General features: G+C 38.9%; 1 protein-coding gene across 4 annotated transcripts in view; it reads right to left on the reverse strand.

Moving 5' to 3' along the window:
• Positions 1-20106, reverse strand: part of LOC115232902 (carbonic anhydrase-related protein 10) — a 142040-nt gene that overhangs the window by 4968 nt on the left and 116966 nt on the right. For all 4 annotated transcript variants that reach the window (XM_029803072.1, XM_029803069.1, XM_029803070.1 and 1 more), the window contains 2 exons: positions 17775-17870; positions 10567-10633 (listed from right to left, as the gene is read on the reverse strand). In XM_029803072.1, coding sequence (XP_029658932.1) covers positions 10567-10633; positions 17775-17870 — 163 coding nt within the window. The remainder of the gene's footprint in view (positions 1-10566; positions 10634-17774; positions 17871-20106) is intronic.

Raw genomic sequence — 20106 nt, forward strand, 5'->3', positions numbered from 1 at the left:
TGTAAATGTATCATATAACCTGTAGTAAATAGTAGAATTACACAAGAACAAGCAATATGCGACTCGCTTGTAAGCCGTCACTCCGCAAATATCTGCATCTCATGGAGAATGTGTATACCTAATGCATTATGCACTACCCTCGCATAACTTTCCATCGACAGAGGCGGACTTGCGCGTTTCAACTATGAGCTGCCATTCGCAAACACAATTATACTTAAACAAACATGATTATTATTAAACGCGAGAGAATTTGTAATATGAAAAAATCACGAAGTAATATAAACGTTTTTCAAATATATGTAGATAGCTCGAATAATATTAATTCTTTTTCCCAATATTTTAAGTGCATTTGAAAGAGCGTCTTTAATACAAAATTCTTTGAATATTTAACAAAAGAGTAATGCGAATAGAAAAAAAATTCGAGACGACAAAATTAACGGAGGCAGCGAGAATATTTGTAACTGTAATTAAATTAAATATTTATACGCAAATTTATATAAACATTTTTTAAATATAAATAGCTCAAAAAATATTAATTCTTTTTCCAAATATTGCAAATACATTTGAAAGCATCTTTAATAAACAAAATTCTTTAAATATTAAACAAAAGAGAGTAATGCGAATAGAAAAAAGATTCGAGACAACGAGATTAAAAAACGGAGGCAGCAAGAATATTTGTAACTGTAATTTAATTAAATATTTATACGCGCGCGGCTGTGTCGATTTTGACGAATGAGGGCGTCGCGCGAAATAAATGTTTCGAAAACCATCCGAGATATGTGTCGACGAAATTTACTCTTGAAGAGAGCAAGCGATGGGTTTCGAGTGTATACATATATACGGTAGGATGCGCGCCGTTCGTAACCGCCACGAACGTCCAGAAGTGATTTGTATCTTTCCTACGTAACGTGCGCGGGGCGAAATCCAGCGTAAAAGGTCATCATTTCAGAATGCGCGGTGAAAATAAATCTCTCGCTCGGTGAACGCTCACACGCGCCGGGGATCGTATTTATCGGACACCGGGAAGTATGTTACCGCGCAAAACCTTCGATTCCGTCTAGTATCTTCTCTCCCTCTCCGTGACTCTTTTTTTTTTTTTTTTGTTTTTGTATATATCCCGATCTTTTTTTTTAGCAGCGAAAATTGTTCCTACAGCGAGATGAGCCGTTTATCTAATCGCCAAAATCTCTTCGGCATTTCCGAGGTACCGGAAAAGACACCGGTAGTATACATACATCTCTCGAGGTACGTACATAAGATTACGCGAATCTCGTTCCGTGGACGAGATGAATCCGGCTTGAACCGAGTCTACACGCCCGTGCCAGTTTATCCACAAATAAAGGGATACATATAATCCATGATAGCGCCGTCCTACGTAGCTAACATCTAAACACGGACTTCACTCGCTCTGCGCAACATCCTCCGTATGTATATATATATATGTATATGTGTGTGTGTGTGTGTGTGTGTGTGTGTGTGTGTGTGTGTGTGTGTGTGTGTGTGTGTGTGTGTGTGTGTGTGTGTGTGTGTGTGTGTGTGTGTGTGTGTGTGTGTGTGTGTGTGTGTGTGTGTGTGTGTGTGTGTGTGTGTGTGTGTGTGTGTTCGACCGAGCGGACACAATCCACCATCTATTCGATTTTACGGGATACAGTTAAATTTACTCAGATCGTATAGATTACGTGCATTATATGCGCGCTGCATCAAATGCCACATCTATCCATCTCTCTTTTTGCTTCATCAACTTATATATTTACAAGTAAAAATATAATACAAAAACAAAATCCTTGACAGTATATATTCAACTTTTCTCTCATTTTTCTTTTGTCTCTTTTCTTATTTTATTGTATATGATAGCGAAGAATCAAATGCACGTAAAAGGAAAAATTAAAAAAATTGAAGTATCAGCCGTCAAATGTGAGAGTGCAAAATCTAGTAATATACGTATAGTAAATTGCCTCGCGACATAACGGAAACATTTTAAGTGCATTTAACCGTCCTAACGAGTCCGAAATAGTAAAGTAACGATGATTTCGTCTCCATGACGAAAGTTCGCCGGTGATATAACCGCGACGAGGGTAAGCTCTTCATCAAAATGTCGCTATGTATGCTCGCCGTCTATTTCTCGTATTGAGCCCGTGACATTAAAGATGGGCGAACGCGCTCTTGCAAATGGCAGATCCGACACAAGGGAGCTGCCTCTGCACACAGAACGATCCCCCGACTCGAATGTGTCGGGGATGGCTCCCGACGATATCCCTCGTTTCTATCCGCTTCTGGGCTCCTTCCCCGCCGAGATATTCTTAGGACGTCGCTATTCAAGAACTGCGACGGCAAAAAGTAGAAGCTGTCAAGCTGTTCTTCAAGCGTACGTCGCCGATCTCTTTCCCCCCTCTTGTCATCCCTCCATTTGGTGCTCCCTTTTCGCGCCCTTCGCCCTCGTCGAGTATCTTGCGCGTCTTAGAAGTATCGTGCGTGCGTGTGCGTTTTATTTTTATTTATCGCCGCGTCCTGATTTCATCCCCCACCGACGAACGAGGTCGGCGAACCGGAGGAGGGGGAGTTAAATGGAGCTTGAGGGGATGAGAGGAAAGAAATCCGGCAAGATGACAAGTAATAATAACGAGGACGGGGAAATATCAACTGCTTCGTACCGTCTGCGCCAATGAGACACGTAGGTGGAGCAGGGTGGGGATGGAGAATGGAAAGGCCCTCCTCGTGATTAATGAAATGCATTAACTCCTTCCCCGGGAAAGAGAGACGAGCGAGCCTGAGAAAAGAGCCCGCCGCTGCTATTGATACGTTCTCGCGCATACAAGCGAGATTAAACGAGGCAATGCGGTTGTATTATATATTGTGAGAACTCCTACACAAGGAGGATCGTATCGCGTAAGTTTTCCCCGCGTCCTCTCGTTTTGACAAAAGTTGAAAATGGATTTTTCCTTAAAAGCTCGGTGGAAATTTGTCGTTCGCCGCAGTTTTCTCAAGTATCGACTTCTGATACGTTCCGATAATACGTGCCGTAAATTAAATTTCCGTTACAAGAAAAGTAGAGCTTTGTGAGCGCGGAAAGAGGAATTGGGAAACTCCATTTTATCAAAAAATAACTCCCGCATATAGAGCCAAATATGATAAAATGGACGCGCAGCGTGTTCATATCGATAATCGTTTCTCTCGAAAACAACTTGTGTAAACAAACCAAAACGATTTATTTTACATTTTATTATTTATTTTTTTTTTTCAAGAGGAGAAACTCGCTTCCTCGCCGGTAGCACCGTAAATTTACCGGACGCCCCGGATAATAATAGCCGCATCGAGTCTTGTACGCCATGAAAGAACAGCGATTTTCGACATGAAAGGGGGATACGTTCCCGTTTAATAATTCATGGTCGACGGAAATCCGTGCCGACGCACCATTATCTATTATCGAACCGCGTCTCGGAGGCCGCGTCGCTGATATTTCCGTCGAGGGTCACACGCACAACACGCGGTCTCTCGTCGGGAATAATGTTCCACGCTCGTTGCGTGGAAGTCGAGTATCGTCGAGAATAATGTGAGGCGCTCTTAGGAAAATTGACCATGCCTAATGGCGCCGGCACACAACCGGCGGAATAATGATGATGACAGCGGCGATAATCGCGATATAAGAACATCCTCGACGCACGTAACGAACGTCGGCGTTTTGCGTATATATTGCTCGACGCACGAGAATTCGTCGAGTTAGCCGATTTTACCGCTATATTAGGGTCGTCGCTCGATTTCTCGAAACGAGATTCTTGTTTGCCGAGTGATATAATACCTAGTTTAGGGCTGACCGAGCTCTCACGAGCCAGTTTATTTATTCCGTCTTATATCATTTCGACCGAGTGTGTAGTTAAACAAGAACAATGGTATATAATTATTTTTCTTCTTTCTCTCGACTAATGTTACAGCTCAACACGGTAATTGTAATGATTTAATATAGTCTCATATAAATGTTAAAATATTTCGAGAAATGAATTAGAGAGAAACTATCTTATCAAACGATTGATTTATTATTGGACTGAGAATAATCTTTAATTTTTTTAGATATTGTTTAAGATTTTTTAAGATCTTTTAATTCAATGATTAATTATTTAAGAGTTTATGACATTTTGACATAATAAAATTATAATAAAAAGTTATTTGAGAATATTTAATACAGTTACAGTTTTAAAATGTCATTATATATTACAATTGCAATTAAATAAAAAAGAATACATTTGTTCATATTTATGCATGTCCATAATGCATCCATAATATGAACTCGAGTAGCTGTTGCACATTTCTTATCGGCATAAACATAATCTGATCTCGAATCGATTCGAAAGTAAGGTAAGCATCATAGTATATCATATATACGTGTAGCAACCTCGATGTAAAATATACAACAACGTATCGATAAATAATAGCATGTATATAAAAGTACGTTGCACACATATGCTATCGTTACATCAGATCCATCGTATCGGCCATTACACATGATTTTCGTGTCACTGCATTATTTTATGATACTATAGAATACGTCATATTTAATATGCGCCTCGTTATTTAAACATTATAATTATAGCTACGAGCGTCAATTACAATCTTAGAAACGTTTCCATGCGTTGTACAATTTTAATATATTATTTCTTTTTCACTAGAATATAATTTACAGAAAAATATATATATGCTATTTAAATACTCTATTTTTTATATTCTCAATCATCGTTATATATCAGAGCTTGTATCATCGTTCTTAACTTTCCGCCGTGCGTGAAGAAAACTGAAAAAGTGGATTGCTCGCGGCCCTCTCGGCACGGAGAGAGAGAGAGAGGATGGTCTGTCAGTGTGATAAATTCACTGCCTCCAATTCTCGTAGCCGCGAAAAATATTTCTATCGACTAGGGAGATCGCGCGCGTAGGGGGAAAGGCAAAAAAAAGGGGGAAAGAGAAACTGCGAGAGAGAGAGAGAGAGCGATCACGATGCGACAGGGTTGCGTGGGGAAAGGGAGGGGGTAGAGGCATGGATGCAACCCCTGAAAGATAGAAACGTTTCGGGTGAAAGATACCTCGCGCCTCCCAACGGCCAGATCTGCAAACTGGTTTCTGGCGTTTCGTTATATGGCAAAACGCCACGTCTGGAGGGACGGGGTGGGTTGGGAGGAGGGTGGAAGGGGCGGTTTTGCTACCGCCGTATTGCGACGTTGTGTATATGATTGTACAGCTGTGCGCGAGAGAGACAGGGAGCGAACAAGAGGGAGAGAAAGAGAGAGAGAGGGAGAGAGATGCAACCTGGATAGTGAAGGGAAAACGGGGGTGTCGGGAGATCAAGACTCCGAAGGGGTTGTGAGAGCGGGGGCTAGGGTGGCAGGGAGGGTAGCTATAAAATACAATTTCAGGGGTGTCGGTTTAATACCACGCATACCGCGCAAATATTTCATCTATTATCTACATTTCGTAGTAGATACGTAGGCATTCGCCGGGCGGCTCGTGTAACGGGTGTGCGCGGAGTAAATGGCCGGGGATGTATGTATATATAGCGAAACCTAGCTGCGAATATTCTCTTCGAGAGCTTCGTCTCCCTCGCACACGCACTCGCATGCTTGCTCCCTTCGGATTACTACGCCTATGGATCGGAGCATCCCTTTTGTGCGTGCGTGCGTGCGTGTATACGGTCGCATAAATCAGTGCATTTCAATTCACAGGTCGGTACACGTACAAAAGCCAACCGGTAATCAAGAAATGAGAAGACACAGATTTCCCATTCTATACGAGACGCAGACATTGAAAACCTAGATTGACATTAATCACGCGTGTTCATTATGCGTGTCTCACGTCTTGTGGAAATGTCTTATAAAGCTGTGGATAGATATTATGTCTCACATAATACTAAAATTTAAATCAATGCCAGATATTTTCAAGAGAATTTCGCGTTTTTAAACGTTACAAGCGACGCACTATTATTTTTAAATCACTTTTTGCACCATCGCAATTTTAAAACAGTTTATATACGCATTTCAAATATAACACAGATTTTAATTTGTCATACGTGACAAATGTACGAATACTCGAAATTCACATTCATCCAGCGAAAATTATTGTTATATAAAGTGTTAATGGACATGCTTCATTGAACAATTTATTCAATGCAGATTTGATGTGACACTTTATAAAAAATGCAGTTACAATAAAAATTTTATAATTACAATACGCGTAATCGCGCGTTTACGGAAATTAATGTGCGAGTAAACGATGTGCTCCTCGAAAACAGTCGATGATGCCCCTGATACTTTTCATCGCGTTTTTCCAATTCATCCGCTCCGATCGTAATCATGGTTGATTATGTCATACGTATTATTGATCAAGGTTTAAAAACGCATTATTCACGAGATCGATTTGGCAGAGACATCACTGACATTATTATTAATGATACCGGTGAAATCAATTTTGCAGCGGATATTGTGTGCAAATTAATGAAAAGGTACTTACTTTCTCGCGATTCTACATTGTCGTAAGAGCATTATTAAATTTATATCAGAGCTGTGCAGATTATTTTGCATTGCATTACACGTATACCTGTAATGTACGTAAATACTCTAAATTAAATCTTTAGCGAAAAAGAATTATTTTACCGCTTCACTCGTTATTTAACGCAAAAATAAATTTTAAAGTATTTTTCTCTTCTCAATTATACTAACTCAAAAACATTTTTGTGTGTCTCAAAATCATTCGTGTTGAATAAAAAAAAATCTTTTTCTAAGATATCATCCCCCTCTTCCTGGAAAACAAGAGATCCATTCATTAGCGAATATCCTGCGCACCGAAAGAAAAATATGTTTAGCTAATGAAAAGCTCGAGTTAAATAAATTTCTCGCGATGGGGAGACGCACCAACTATCGTGGTCCACTGTATGCGCAACGTGATGCCCTTCTCGCTCTCTCGCGGCGCGCGTACACGACAATGGAATACTTAGATCCCCGCTGTTGCGCTCCTCCCCCACGCGCCATTTTCCATTGTCTTATGATTTATGTTCCCTGGTCGCGGTGTCAACAGGGTATTGATTAAAATACACACATAGCCGTGCCCGGTCGTGCATACAGATTTATGCACACACCGGAGTGTGTGACATCGTCGTCCCTTGCAAATCGACCCCCCCCTTTTCTCCCTCCCTCGCCTTCACCTATACTCCCAATACTCGTCCAGAGTGTGGATCGTGTTAATCGTGTAAAAAGCGCTAGGCACGCTTCCAGGTCGAATCGTTTAACGCGGGGCGACCCTTATACGGGGTACCCTCGCGACCGAAACCCTTCGGGATGCAACGGAAGGGCGCATCGACGGTCTCTCCCCTCCCCCCCATTCCTCCCTCGACTGAACGCATCCCCGAGAATACTTGGTCGTAAAGTTTATTTTCTTCCTCGTCGAGCAATGCGACCAACCGTGGTATTCGCCGAATTATGCCATGCAAGTTGAACGAGAAGGCGTTCTTGTCGCTCCCGGCAGCGCAAACGGCGGATGCAAATCGCCGGGAGACTTGGTTCCGGCGCATATGGAATTTGAAGCGGAGAGAAGACGAGGGAGATATACGGGAGTCGTATTTCGATTTTCCGTCGAGGCGCAATTTGCGTCCCAGTATGCGTCAAACGTGGATCGCCTGATGCAGCTATCCGTTTAATTTTAATTTGTCATTAAGAGAGCAAGAGAGAGAAAGAGAGAGGCCGTTAATTCGCCGAAATAAATTGCAAAAAATTGCGAGTCGTAATGATATCGAGTATATCGCGGATAATGATTCGATTCACGCTCGAGTGTAATGCGTGTTATCGGGGGGCTTTGACAATGCTACGATTTCCTTCCACTTCAGTGTTTCGCATAGTTCAATAAACCATAACTGCATAAATGTTTGTCCTATCTATGCATACACAGTGATATGAAAACGATAAAATTAGTAGATAGATTAATCGAAATTGTGTGCTGTAATGAAATTATTATAGCTATTATTATATAGCTATTATTTTATAATTATTATTATAATAAAATTATTATAGCTATTATATTATATAGCTTTCTCTATTATTACAGTTATTATACGCTTTAAGAAAATATGTATAGCGATTATGAACAGAGATAATTAAATGAATATTTTCATTGCATGAAATAAATATTTCTTGTGATATAGCGCTCCGTCTATTATTATTGAAAAATATTGCAAATTATTTCAGCGAATTCTCACACAGTAATTTTTTTTTTCTTCTCTTCAAAAGAGATGTACACTAATTACTCTATGGCAATTAGAAAGCTGGAAATTTATTAACTACTTGTCTAGCAACATTGTTTCGCTTACTTAAATGCTCACGGGAAAGCATTGCTGTAAGTAATTTGCATCGTTGGTTCGCGTTTTCTTCATTACTCTTACTCTCCGCTAAAATGTTCCCTCGTTATTCATACTCACGCGCCGCTTCTTTTTGCTCCTTGTCATTCTTAATGGAAAGCATACTTATAATTCACGATTTGTATTACGATACAAATAATTTTTCATCAAGCGGATAAGAAAAATGACTTTCGAGATATCATTTCTTTAAAGAGAGTCTCTACAATTCGCGAATAAATTCTCAAAGATGATTTACCTACAAACCATATCGACTATAATAAATAATATCTCATTCAAAGTTTAAAGATGTACAACGGATCCTGTTATTAACCGTGTTTGAGAGGCTCCGGGAAAACGATATCCATTACTTATTCAACCGAATACAAGTCACGCACATACACACAGGCATTCTTATATAAATGTCAATCTGAGAAAGAAAAAAGTGCATTCTATCCCATCTCACGACAACACAGACACAAACATCGAAGACGCGTCCGCTGGCGCGAATACTCGTCGGTTGACGAAGTGACTCTTTATCTTAAGAGAGTCATTTTGCCCCCTTCGCCTTTTCTTCTCCGTAGGAGGTTTTTCTCTCGACTCGGCGATTCGAGTGCCATCCACCGTCGTCTCTGCCACCCCTTAAGCTTCACTCGGAACTCGGATATCGCCGGCAGAGAACCGACACACTCTTCTCTCTCTCTCTCTCCCTCTCTCTCTCTCTCTCTCTCTCTCTCTCTCCCTCTACACCGACATTTTATTTATTATCCGCAGTTAACTCCAACGGACCGCAGCATCCGGCCAAGCTTTCGAAGCTTGACTACCGCGAATATCTGATGCGTGAAACCGCGTATCTCTCCCCTTGGGATCTACCTGCATCACATTTTTTAAAAGAGACGACCAGTCTTTTGAGAGCGACCCACTAATTGCAGCTTCGTCTTTCAGGACTTCTAACTGTATCGGACGAGCCGAGATTTTCGCTTACCATCGATACTAGACACTTTTAGCCCAAAGGAACCTTCTGCATTTGACCCCTTTAGATGTCTTTGACCCGAGTAAGTTTTATGAGGACGTTCGCGATCGGTCGTATCGGCGTTTACGATCGACGCGATATCGGCGTTTAAGAAAACTGTAAAAATTTCGTAAAAACGACCAAATTTAGATGTTGAAAAAAAATATGTGCTTGAAAAATATGCGAGGCTTCGTAAATCTATTTTTGCGAAATGTTTTTCGGAGGATGTTCCTTCCGGAGGATCTCTCCGCACGAATCTGTGCGAGGCAATCAAATGTCTCATCATTTTTTCGAAATTTCCTCTATCAGGTGATGTTACATAACTGTTAGAGTAACTGTTAGATTCCCCGTCAGCGCGGAGAAAGAGCCGAGACGATTTCCACGGCGCATTTAGGTGGTATTGTAGAAAATTAGTATCGAGCTACTGCATTCGAAGCTTGTTCAAGATTTACCTTCCGGTAACACAATACAGCGTAGTTACGTCGACTGTCGCCCAGCGTACGCTGTAAAAAGCACCGTAGCAAGAGCGATCACGAATGGATAATTATTACACGCCGCTTGATTCGTCTCGACGTCAATGACATACCGGCTATTCACTAGCATTCAAAGGAGGCAGAATGTCGATGCCATTTTGTAAAACGCGCTGAATACGAAATTTTATTCGAAACCAAGTATCTCGAATGTCTTAGATATCCTTCATATTATCTGTCAATTTTAGAGCATTTTACAAATTCATAATCATTTAATAATGAAGCGATATGTACACATACAATTTATTTTTATATACATGTAAATAATTTTTTTAATTACTTATAAAATTATTTTTTAATCTGGAAATAATAAAATGTAAAAAGACACAATTTACGTCAAGATAAAAGTGATTAAAATCTAGGATGTTTAATATTATTTCAAGATAGTGCAGAAAAGAAGATTACCAAGAGATATCAAGTCAAACGGATACCTTAAAAAAAAACGAGTGATGTTATCGTGAAATCCGATGGAACTCCGTTTTACCATGACGATGTTAAAGAAAAAGTTATCACGTCGTCGGACGAGATACAACCGAGCGTGATATTAGAGAGCAATAGAGAGCCGAAAGGACGGTGGAATTTCCAGGTTGATTTAGAAAAACAGCAGAGAAGGAACATTTCACGCTTCCCTTCACGACAGCACACGACGTGATAGTACTCACCTCGATGTATGACCTTGCTGAACACACTGGTGATGATCTGCAGCTCAGGATTTAACGTATCGCCGAGCTGAAACAGAAAACAGCTTTCTTTGTGTAACGGCTAAACGACAGTGACACCTCACTACTACACGTTCACTATTCGCATCGACAATGTGTCCTTCATCTCTCCTCTCCTTCTTCCTCCCTCCCAGCCTTTCTCTCTCTCTCTCTCTTTCTGACGCATCATTCTCTTCGCCTTGATACGTTTTCCATCGATTTCCCATGAAAAGGGGTTGTTCAGTCGCTGCTAAGTGCACCGTATAAAGAGGTGAAGGCAAAGAGTCGTTTCGAAAGTTCTACATTGGGCGCGCCATTAAAGGTAACCATAAAACCCAACTAAACCGACCGCGGACTTTAAAGTAACGATAAATAATAAAAGTTGATCCGGCCACGGATCTGCCGTCGATCAAAAGTTTCGCCGTTTCCCATCCCGTGGGGTAAAATTATCGCCGCCTCTCACCGTTGATACGCGCGTTCCGTAAATAAAGGGTAAACAAGAGGATATAATGATGGACTAAAAAGGAAACGAAATACGATCGCGGATAGAAGGACATAGATATCTAGTGGGGATATTCTTCGGTATATCCAGATTTATGGCTGCTCGTTAATTAAAACTGTCAATGTTTATGTCACAGCAAAAGAAAATATCGTATATAAAACATGAAATACGTTTTATAAATGCATTATATTATATTTTTATTATAATCCTCGGTTATCTTCTCGTTTAGACGAAATGTACTTTTGCGATAAATATGCTATCGTTAACATTTGAAAATATCACATACGCTGCAAATTAAATGTTTCGAGAGAAAGGTATTGTTAAGTGTTCGCGAAATCAGACTATTATATATCTCTCTGATATTTATAGGCTTCATTACCATTTTATGATAGTGCGATTATCAACTAAATCGACGTATAACGGGTGGTAAAGGTGGCGTCTATTTTATTTTTCAATCCAGATATATACTTGAGAATTACACGGGACGTAATAAAGATTCTCAGTCTGCGAGAGATAGGCAAGCGGACGTCGACGGTTTAATCTCCGTTTAAATTTGTTGTAATAAAGGGACCCTAATCTTAATTATGAGCTAAGAGAATTAATCTCAATGACGGCCGTCCTTAAACGTTCTTAATCTTGTCACTCTGGAGTAAAATTAGCTGGGAAGATTCGCGATAATCGTTTTCTAATATTCATTTGATTAAAAGAAAATATTTTTATCATACGATACGAGAAAAGAATTCGAAAACACACTGATATATTTTCCGAATAATCACGAAAACTCAAATTTCTACAAACTAAAAAAGAATACAGATATAAAAAAATTTTACTAAAAATACGAGAATATTTTTCTCCCCCTCGGTGCTGAAAATTATTAATCTAATGTATATTGTTTCTCATTTTTATTCTCTGTTTGAATTAATCGTAATCTTTTTAATTATATACACACATGATTATTTTATTAATCCGCTTTTTTACTTAACGCAGTCAAATGTTCGGCATATATAAAGTGTTGCGAAATCAGCTGCGTTAAATCCCGACATCGTTCGGGCCAAAGTCTATCTAGTTAAATCCGGCCTGCAATTGCGGGTTACGCCGTCAGCGTGTTGCTACTTGTTTGGCAAATCAAGTGTACACTAATTTGTAATTGTAGCTTCGTAATTTCCGCGGTAGTCGGGCAATAAACAAGCTGCAACGACGACGCCCCGTCCTGAGATCGTATCGATCGTGCGCGCGCGAGGGAGAGAAAGAGAGATACCTGTCCTTCTAGTCTCCCTCGGCCCTACTATAGTGATCACAGATAAAGGATATTGCACTAAATCGGTGCAGGGAATAGCCAATACACGACTTCGCGTCATATTATGCAGTCCACCCGACGGACGTGGAGAATTAGCAGGTTCGACTCTCTCTCTCTCTCTCTCTCTCTCTCTCTCTTTTGTTTCCCTCTGGCGACGACACAGAATCCTTCATGTCAACCGAATTTCTCCTTCCGTTTGATAGCGCGTAATTCTCGTCTTTTGTCATTAGATCAGGACGGTACCGACTGACAATCGCGCTAAATTGACGCATGGCGTAATTACGGATCAGTAATTTCCTCGCAGCACGTAAGTGATAAACAACCGACTGTGCTAATCATCATTTGGCTATATCGATAAGGGATATTTGTCTACTAAATGTAGGAGATGATGTCTTTATCATCCCGTTACAATCAATTGCGTTAAGCCTTTCATTTTCATAGAACGAGGAATGATTGACTATGTATTTAACATGCAAATTTTGCTCTCTTAACACAACAGACGCGTGTTCCTATGTAATTTAGTTCGCCAATGAATCACAATTCGCAGGAAATAAAGTCGCTGGAATCGCGTGTGGCGAATAAACTTTTTTATCCGCATTCTCCGTTTGAGCACAAGGTTCCGAAACTTTTTTTTTCCCCTCCCTGATAGCTTTCCAGCATCATGTGTTTATACTTCATAGATTTCAAATAATCGCGGGCTAAATAATATACTTTATAGATTTTAGGGTCTGGGTCGTATTTTTCCAAGGAACTTTCGATTCCATTTAATCACCGCAGTTCGTGTAGTTTCTCCCACTGACCTTTCGACATTCCATGAAGTGAATTGCAGTACTGACACGCGTCAATTATACGTTGCAAGGTCAGAATTAAGTGACGTACAATTATGTCAATTATCGTGTAACTGTATGAATTATAAAAATTGCAATAATAAGTGTTATTTATTATACTGCGTCTATTGTAATAAGCTAGTCGTTAAAAGTCGTTGAAGCTTGTAAAATAAAAAAGAATATTGTCGTATTATGAAATCTCCCTTATCAATCAGCGTATTATATTGACGCGCCGTAGAATTCTATTTGGCGCCAAAGTTTTCAGTATTATATCGCGTTAAAACGTCGACGCAAAGTACGTCTAGATCGTAGAAGTACCGACGCTATCACTGGGGCACCGGACTCATTTGGATCTCATCCCTCAGACACCCCAGGGTATAATCCGTTTGAATTACAGTCGTCAACCCCGTTGCCTTCAGACACGCCTTTACGATCTATTCGTCGGGAGATCGAGCACCTGTTAAAGGTTTCTAGAAAGGATGATGCCGTAGCGTACGCTTTGGGATTATTCAAAACGCTGACCTTTCTCGGACGCGTATTTATCCGAATTATACTTTGGCCTCATTGGAATTTAGGAGGTTTCGCAGTGAAAATTATTTCGCGGCCACCCAAAATATTTCCTATTTATGCGCAGACTTTAATTTATGACGTTCGCAAAACTTTCTCTCATTCATCATGAATAAAATCATGTAGCGCTCTCCCTCTGCGCGTTGAAACATTTAATTTAAGATTAAATATCACAATTATATAGGGTGTTCAAAAAAGGTGGTACCAAATTTTAGGAGTATTAGTACTCGTAAAAACAATCCAAAAAGTCTTAATATTAATCTTAATATTGATATTAATATTAATCTTAATAAGTAATATTTCAAAAAAATTTTTTTCCGATTTATAAAACATTTTCTTTTATTATAGATTATAGATAGAACTCATTTCGAGTATGCATTGTATAATATTTTACACGCGATCGCTCGTATACTCGTATTTCACGAGCTTCTAAGGTCGACGAGTTTGTTTAATCTGTTTTTTATCCGATTTTTATTTATGAAGACACTTATTGTTAGAGAACATGGTGTACGCCACATCAGTTGACACATTGGATGAACTGATACAGAAAATTGAAAACTATTGTCAACAAATACGAAATAAACTTGGAATCTTTGAACGTGTTCGATCTTCAATGAGAAAGCGTGCCGAGTGGTGTGTTGAAATGAACGGAGGGCACATCGAACATCTGCTGTAGATTGAATTTATTTAATATCAGGAAATGCTTTATAACTCGACAATAAATGGTTTTTGGAGTACTACTTATTAAAACTTTTTGGTTCGTTTTTACGAGTAGTACGTACTCCTAAAATTTTGTACCACCTTTTTTGAATATCGTATATAAATGCGCGAAAAATCATTCGAGTGATTAAAAATATAATTGTGTTCGAAATAAATTCAATTTGAAAAATTAATTCGCTACTAAAAAAAATCTTTTGTACTCGCGTATATCTCTCCGAAAAGCTACATTGAATATTTATAACTTATCTGTCATATTAATCAGTGGACGGATTGCGGCAAGCAACGAGAGAGCTAATGTAATGGCGCACGTATATAGCGGCGCGGCTGTAAACTTCAGCGGAAAAAGTGCTATTATGTTCGGTATTATCGCGTCGACGAACTCTCATTTCATCGTCTCCCAGCCATCACCGTAGCTTTAGAGCACGCTCTCGTAAACATCCTCTTAAAAATATTCAAAAGTTGCTGTCGTTTGTCAAGTCAAAGTGCGTCGTTACGTCCTATAGTATGTTACGACGCATATAAGCTCTCTCCCATCTCTTTCATCGTTTCGTCTTCGTTTCGTTGTCGCGTTTTTCGAAAGGTAAGTTGCTAAAGAGAACAGAGGACGAACGAAAAAGATCGCTCCCTGAAAGAGGATCCGAGCGAGTGCTGCTCGCGGAAGAGACAGGAGGTCGCGTCGCTGTAAGTTTCAAAGTTATTCTGAAGGTAAATGCACAGCCAGGTTGGCAGTAGTTATTGCATGTTTTATATCGCGAAAGAAAGGAGAGAGAGGCATTACGTGACGATAATCTCTTTCATTTTAGATTGTGATATGCGCGAAAAATATTCTGCCTTCTCCATGACGAAAAATGTGGGGATAAGCTCTCGCTCGCGTTTTTTATATTTCTATTCGAAAATAACACGATGAAAAATTTGTCAGTGCACTCGTTGCTTTTACTCCGAATGAAAGATGCATGCATGTATTTAATAAACACAAAATTCTACATTTAACTTTACTCGTCGGAGTAAAATTTTATGAAAATTTACTGTTAAAAATGTTAATCTTTTAAATGTTCTGTTTTTGCGAAAAAAATCCTTCTTTGCAGATCAATACTTTTAATTTTCAACTTTTTTATATTGTGTACAAATTTATTTAGAAAAATTTGTTACTTTCTTATTCTCGCAAAGAAGAAATTTCAACATTAGATCGACATGAATATATTACGCATTAATTTTGATATTCGTACATAATTTCATAACAGACATTTCTTTCTCGCTCTCTTTCTTTCTCTTTAAAAATGGAGATTCTCTTGCCAGTAAAATAGAGAAATTTATGGAAAAAGAAGTAAAAATATGACATAATGTTTCCCCATTGAGGGATGCAAATTTGGTTTGCAGACAATCTGCAAAAGAAGCTGTTGGAAACAGTTATCCATGAGCGTTGAAGCAAGATAATTGTTTCACGGTAATAATTTTAGTACTCCAAGAGGAAAATACGGATGGGAAATGCGTTTGTTATTTTCCGTATATTAAAATCGCATCGCTTTGATCGATACAATCCGATTTATTCTTCATGCATACATACATTTCGTGTACCCGATACTGTTGCGATGCGAAAAAAATAATGGCGAATCCAATTATTGTAAGATGTATAATGTACAGTATACCTTGCGTAATTTAATATATATGCAAATATCGCGCAAATGTAATTTGAAAATTGTATTACAAATATTACATATTTGTGAGTTATATATCCAAATCAAATATTTTGTTATTATAAACACACTGATGATTTGTAAACCTTCAAGAATACATATTGTTGCATTTTGACAAAAGAAGCTTTTTTTTGAGAGAATTTTTATGAGAATTTTACCTTATAATTTATTATTAAGATTTATGCAACTCAAAATATAATAAAAAATATAATAAAAAAGTTTGTAATTTTAAAAATTATATCATTACTTATGAATGAGATATGTTAGTTTAAATTGTATAAATATGTACAATTTATAAACTTGTTGATTTATCACGATTTATTGTGCTCTCATCCAACCGACAAGCGTGCAAACATCGTGATTGTCTACCTTAGGGGATAACCGTCAGCAGTACGATTCAGCGTTTATATCGAGAGGAACGAGAAGGAATAAATCGACGAGAGTAAGAAAGACGATTACGAGAGTAAGAAAGAGAGATACGAGGGATAGAAGGAACGCGACACAGATTTAACTGGCATACGGAGCCAGGAGGTTCCTCTCAAAACTTTGGAATTTATTCCTGTGTTAAGCGCCACGCGTCTTGGAAAAGTTACCGCGTGTTTGTTCTCGCACAGTTCTTCGACCGAAATAATTATGCCATAATAATGATATTGTTGGTTGGAAATGTAAGAGCTGCTAGGGTATGTTGTTTGAAAATATAACGGATAATGTTCGCTCTTATTGAGGTGTAATTAATGCTTATTTAACAAACTTTACCGTTCTACACCGCGTACTTTGAAAGCAATGTTTTACACGAGTCCCTTTAGGATCATTTTTTTTTTGTCGGAAACGTTTGTCTCCCTCTCTCTCTCTCTTTCTCTCTCACATCTTTCATCGCGTATTATTTTTGAAAAAATTTTACAAAATTTATCAGATATTATTAAAATTTTTTCTTTTTAATATATTTGTCTGTGTGGATGCAGTTCTAATAAAGATTCCCACAAAAGAACTACAATAATAAACTTGAAGGAATTTGTATATTTGAATATATTCATTTATTTCGTGGAGAGAGACAAGCGTTATTAGCGCGGCTGGCTAGCATCTGTCACGCGCTAACTACCGTAATCTCTGCTACGCCGAATGCATTTGTAAAGGGGAAGCTAAGTGCGATCCAAAGTCGAAAGTTAGTATCACGATATGCCCTGTTAGGAACGGGCTTCGCTATAACACGGTAGCTTGACAAGAGTCGTGGGATGGGAAACGACGGAGGTGTTAACTGCCAACATAATTATTAATTTGCGCGCTTCGTTCGGTGGATTAAACGTAGAATCAGATCGACACGAATCGCGTAAATGAATACGGAGGCATTCTTTTCTTTTACATGCTTTCTATCTCTTACATTGTTATATACGGTATTAATTATATGGCAGATCCCTAATATCTAATTACGTCTTTATTAATGGTGTACAAAATTAAACGGCTGTAATTTATAGCGCGGGCAACTGCCGTGGATTAAAAGAATTTGAAAAATGGACGAAAACTTTCGTGTCGAGTGCGCGAGAGCGCTCGATGAAAAATTCACTCACCTGAACCATTAACGAGATCGCCACCAGCCCTTGACTTTTATGCTGCGCCTCGCTCATATTATGATACAGTTCGGCGTTAAAGCCATAGACTTGTATCTGCAACAGAAAGGCCACAAAGAAATTACTTTTTCGGCTGAATCGTGCCGCGAGCATAACCGTGTATCTCCCGCAATACGATCACGCCGACAAATTCCGTTCTCGCACGAACAAATTCTCGAGTTTGGAGTTTAGATCCTGGAACATTTCGTGCCCGACGATGCCTCGTATTACCCCGTTCCCTCCCTCCCTCCCTCTCCTCGTTGCTCCTTGCTTCTATCTGCTCTCGAGATCGACTCGCTACAATCACGTCTCATGTAGACAGTTGCCGGCTTTATTGCGCTTAATTAAACGCCGAGTACGATATATTAAATATCCGCGCGAGCAACTTTTTATAATATTATACCCGCGAAGAATATCTATTTAATGAAAAAAAAATGTTAATGATTTTCTTAGATATTAATTTTTTTGAATTTTTTAGAAAATTCGTATAAAAGAGTTTGTTATGTAAAATTATAATTTATATTTTATCATTTATACTTCTTTTATTGACTATTATTTGGTTTACACGGTATGCTCGATGATATTAAAATATGAAGAAATCGATATAGAAAATTCCAAAATATGATCTATGCGTTCGAGATATTCAAGGTTTCATCTTGTATGCTTTAAGTAAATATTCCACAAATATTTTCATCGGACACATACCTATTAAATCACATTCTATGCGAGTATATAAACTTCAGAGAGCACCAAGATTCTTAAGCGCATACCATATTGTGGATGCACTTTTCCTTCGGCATTTTTGTGCGTCTCTTCTCATGTTAGAATCTTTTTAGCAAATAAAAATATTCCATGCTATATATGTGTGTATGTGTGTATGTAGTTTTATGCAGAAATATTAAAATATTTTCAAAAACAAGATTTTCTTCGATATCTGATCGCACATTTCGTCTACTTTCATATTTTATATCTATAAAAATACATCAAAATAGAGCTACATTGTATTATACAAGTATCTATATTTTACTGTAATTGTCATGTCATGATAAGACTTAATGACAAAAACGCGCTGTAATTTTTTTAGAACCTACAATGATATCTGTAGTATATATATATATATATATGCAGATAAGTCGCAAGACGGATCTGTCATCGCCGTATACACAGGAGAACGGCGTTCAGTTTATAGAGGAACGGAAACCAAGTCGCTCGTGAAATGTATCTTGTTTTTGGGACATACATCTCGTTCCGTGTCTTATTCCCCGCAAATGTCACCTGCTATAAGTTCTGTATGCTGGATAAAGCGCGAAAAAGAGACACGACGTATGTACGTGTCTTCTTAGCGAAGAAAAGGATTTCGCCGCGATCGCTTTCCTTTGACGTATCCCCCGTCTTTCTCCCTTCCCTCCCCCCTTTTCCCTCCCTCATGCTCTCTTGTATTTTCTCCATCTTGTCCTTTTTCGCCGTAACCGTATATCTGTTTCTTTCTACTAGGTAATAGCATTGCCATGGCACTTCCGGTTATGCCTAAGGGTATCTGAAATGCCCGCGATGTGACGAGTTCTTCTTCAAAGACGGCGGATATGCCGCTGGAAGGGGGCGAGAATATGAAGTACGGGGGATAGAGAAGGATGCGAGGTATACGAGGTAAAAGAGAGAAGAAGATAGCGCGACTGAGAGAAGGAGAGAGGAGGAGGCCGGGAAGGGATTGCCGGGAGTGAGTGTAAATCCACTGCGTCTGATCAAAGTACGACTCGTACTACTAGGAATAGGAAAGATTCTCTCTTTCTTTTCATTTTCGTGAAATTTCCTCCCCTTCCTCCCGCTCCTCCCCTCACTTCCCTCACACAGCACGTCCCTTCATCTCTTCTCTGCCTTTTAGCGAGATATTTTTCTCTCGGTGGCGTTTCGCTCGTAGGGACCCGCCGTCGTCGTCACGTGGAGCATCGAAAAATCTTGTACCTTCTCAAACGCGATTCTATTTCAATCGCGCGCGAGTCACGACAGATGGTTTATTGACGCAATATCGACAAAGTGAGAATAAAATTACGATATGTCCATATTTTAATGCGCCTTAAACGAAAATTTAAAGACGGAAATGTATTAAAATATCACTTTTGTGCGTTTGTTTCGTGCATTATAAAACGAGCAATTAAGAATGTGAATCGTGTATTTAATTTATATGTTCAAATATTTATGGACGCATAATAACATTATTGACATGTTTGCATGAATGCATGCTCCTATACAAAAAAAAAAAAAAAAAAATAACCCATAATCTTAATAAAAAATA

Source organism: Formica exsecta, unplaced genomic scaffold, assembly GCF_003651465.1.
Source record: "Formica exsecta isolate Colony F162 unplaced genomic scaffold, ASM365146v1 scaffold1505, whole genome shotgun sequence".
NCBI classification, from domain to species: Eukaryota; Metazoa; Arthropoda; class Insecta; order Hymenoptera; family Formicidae; genus Formica; species Formica exsecta.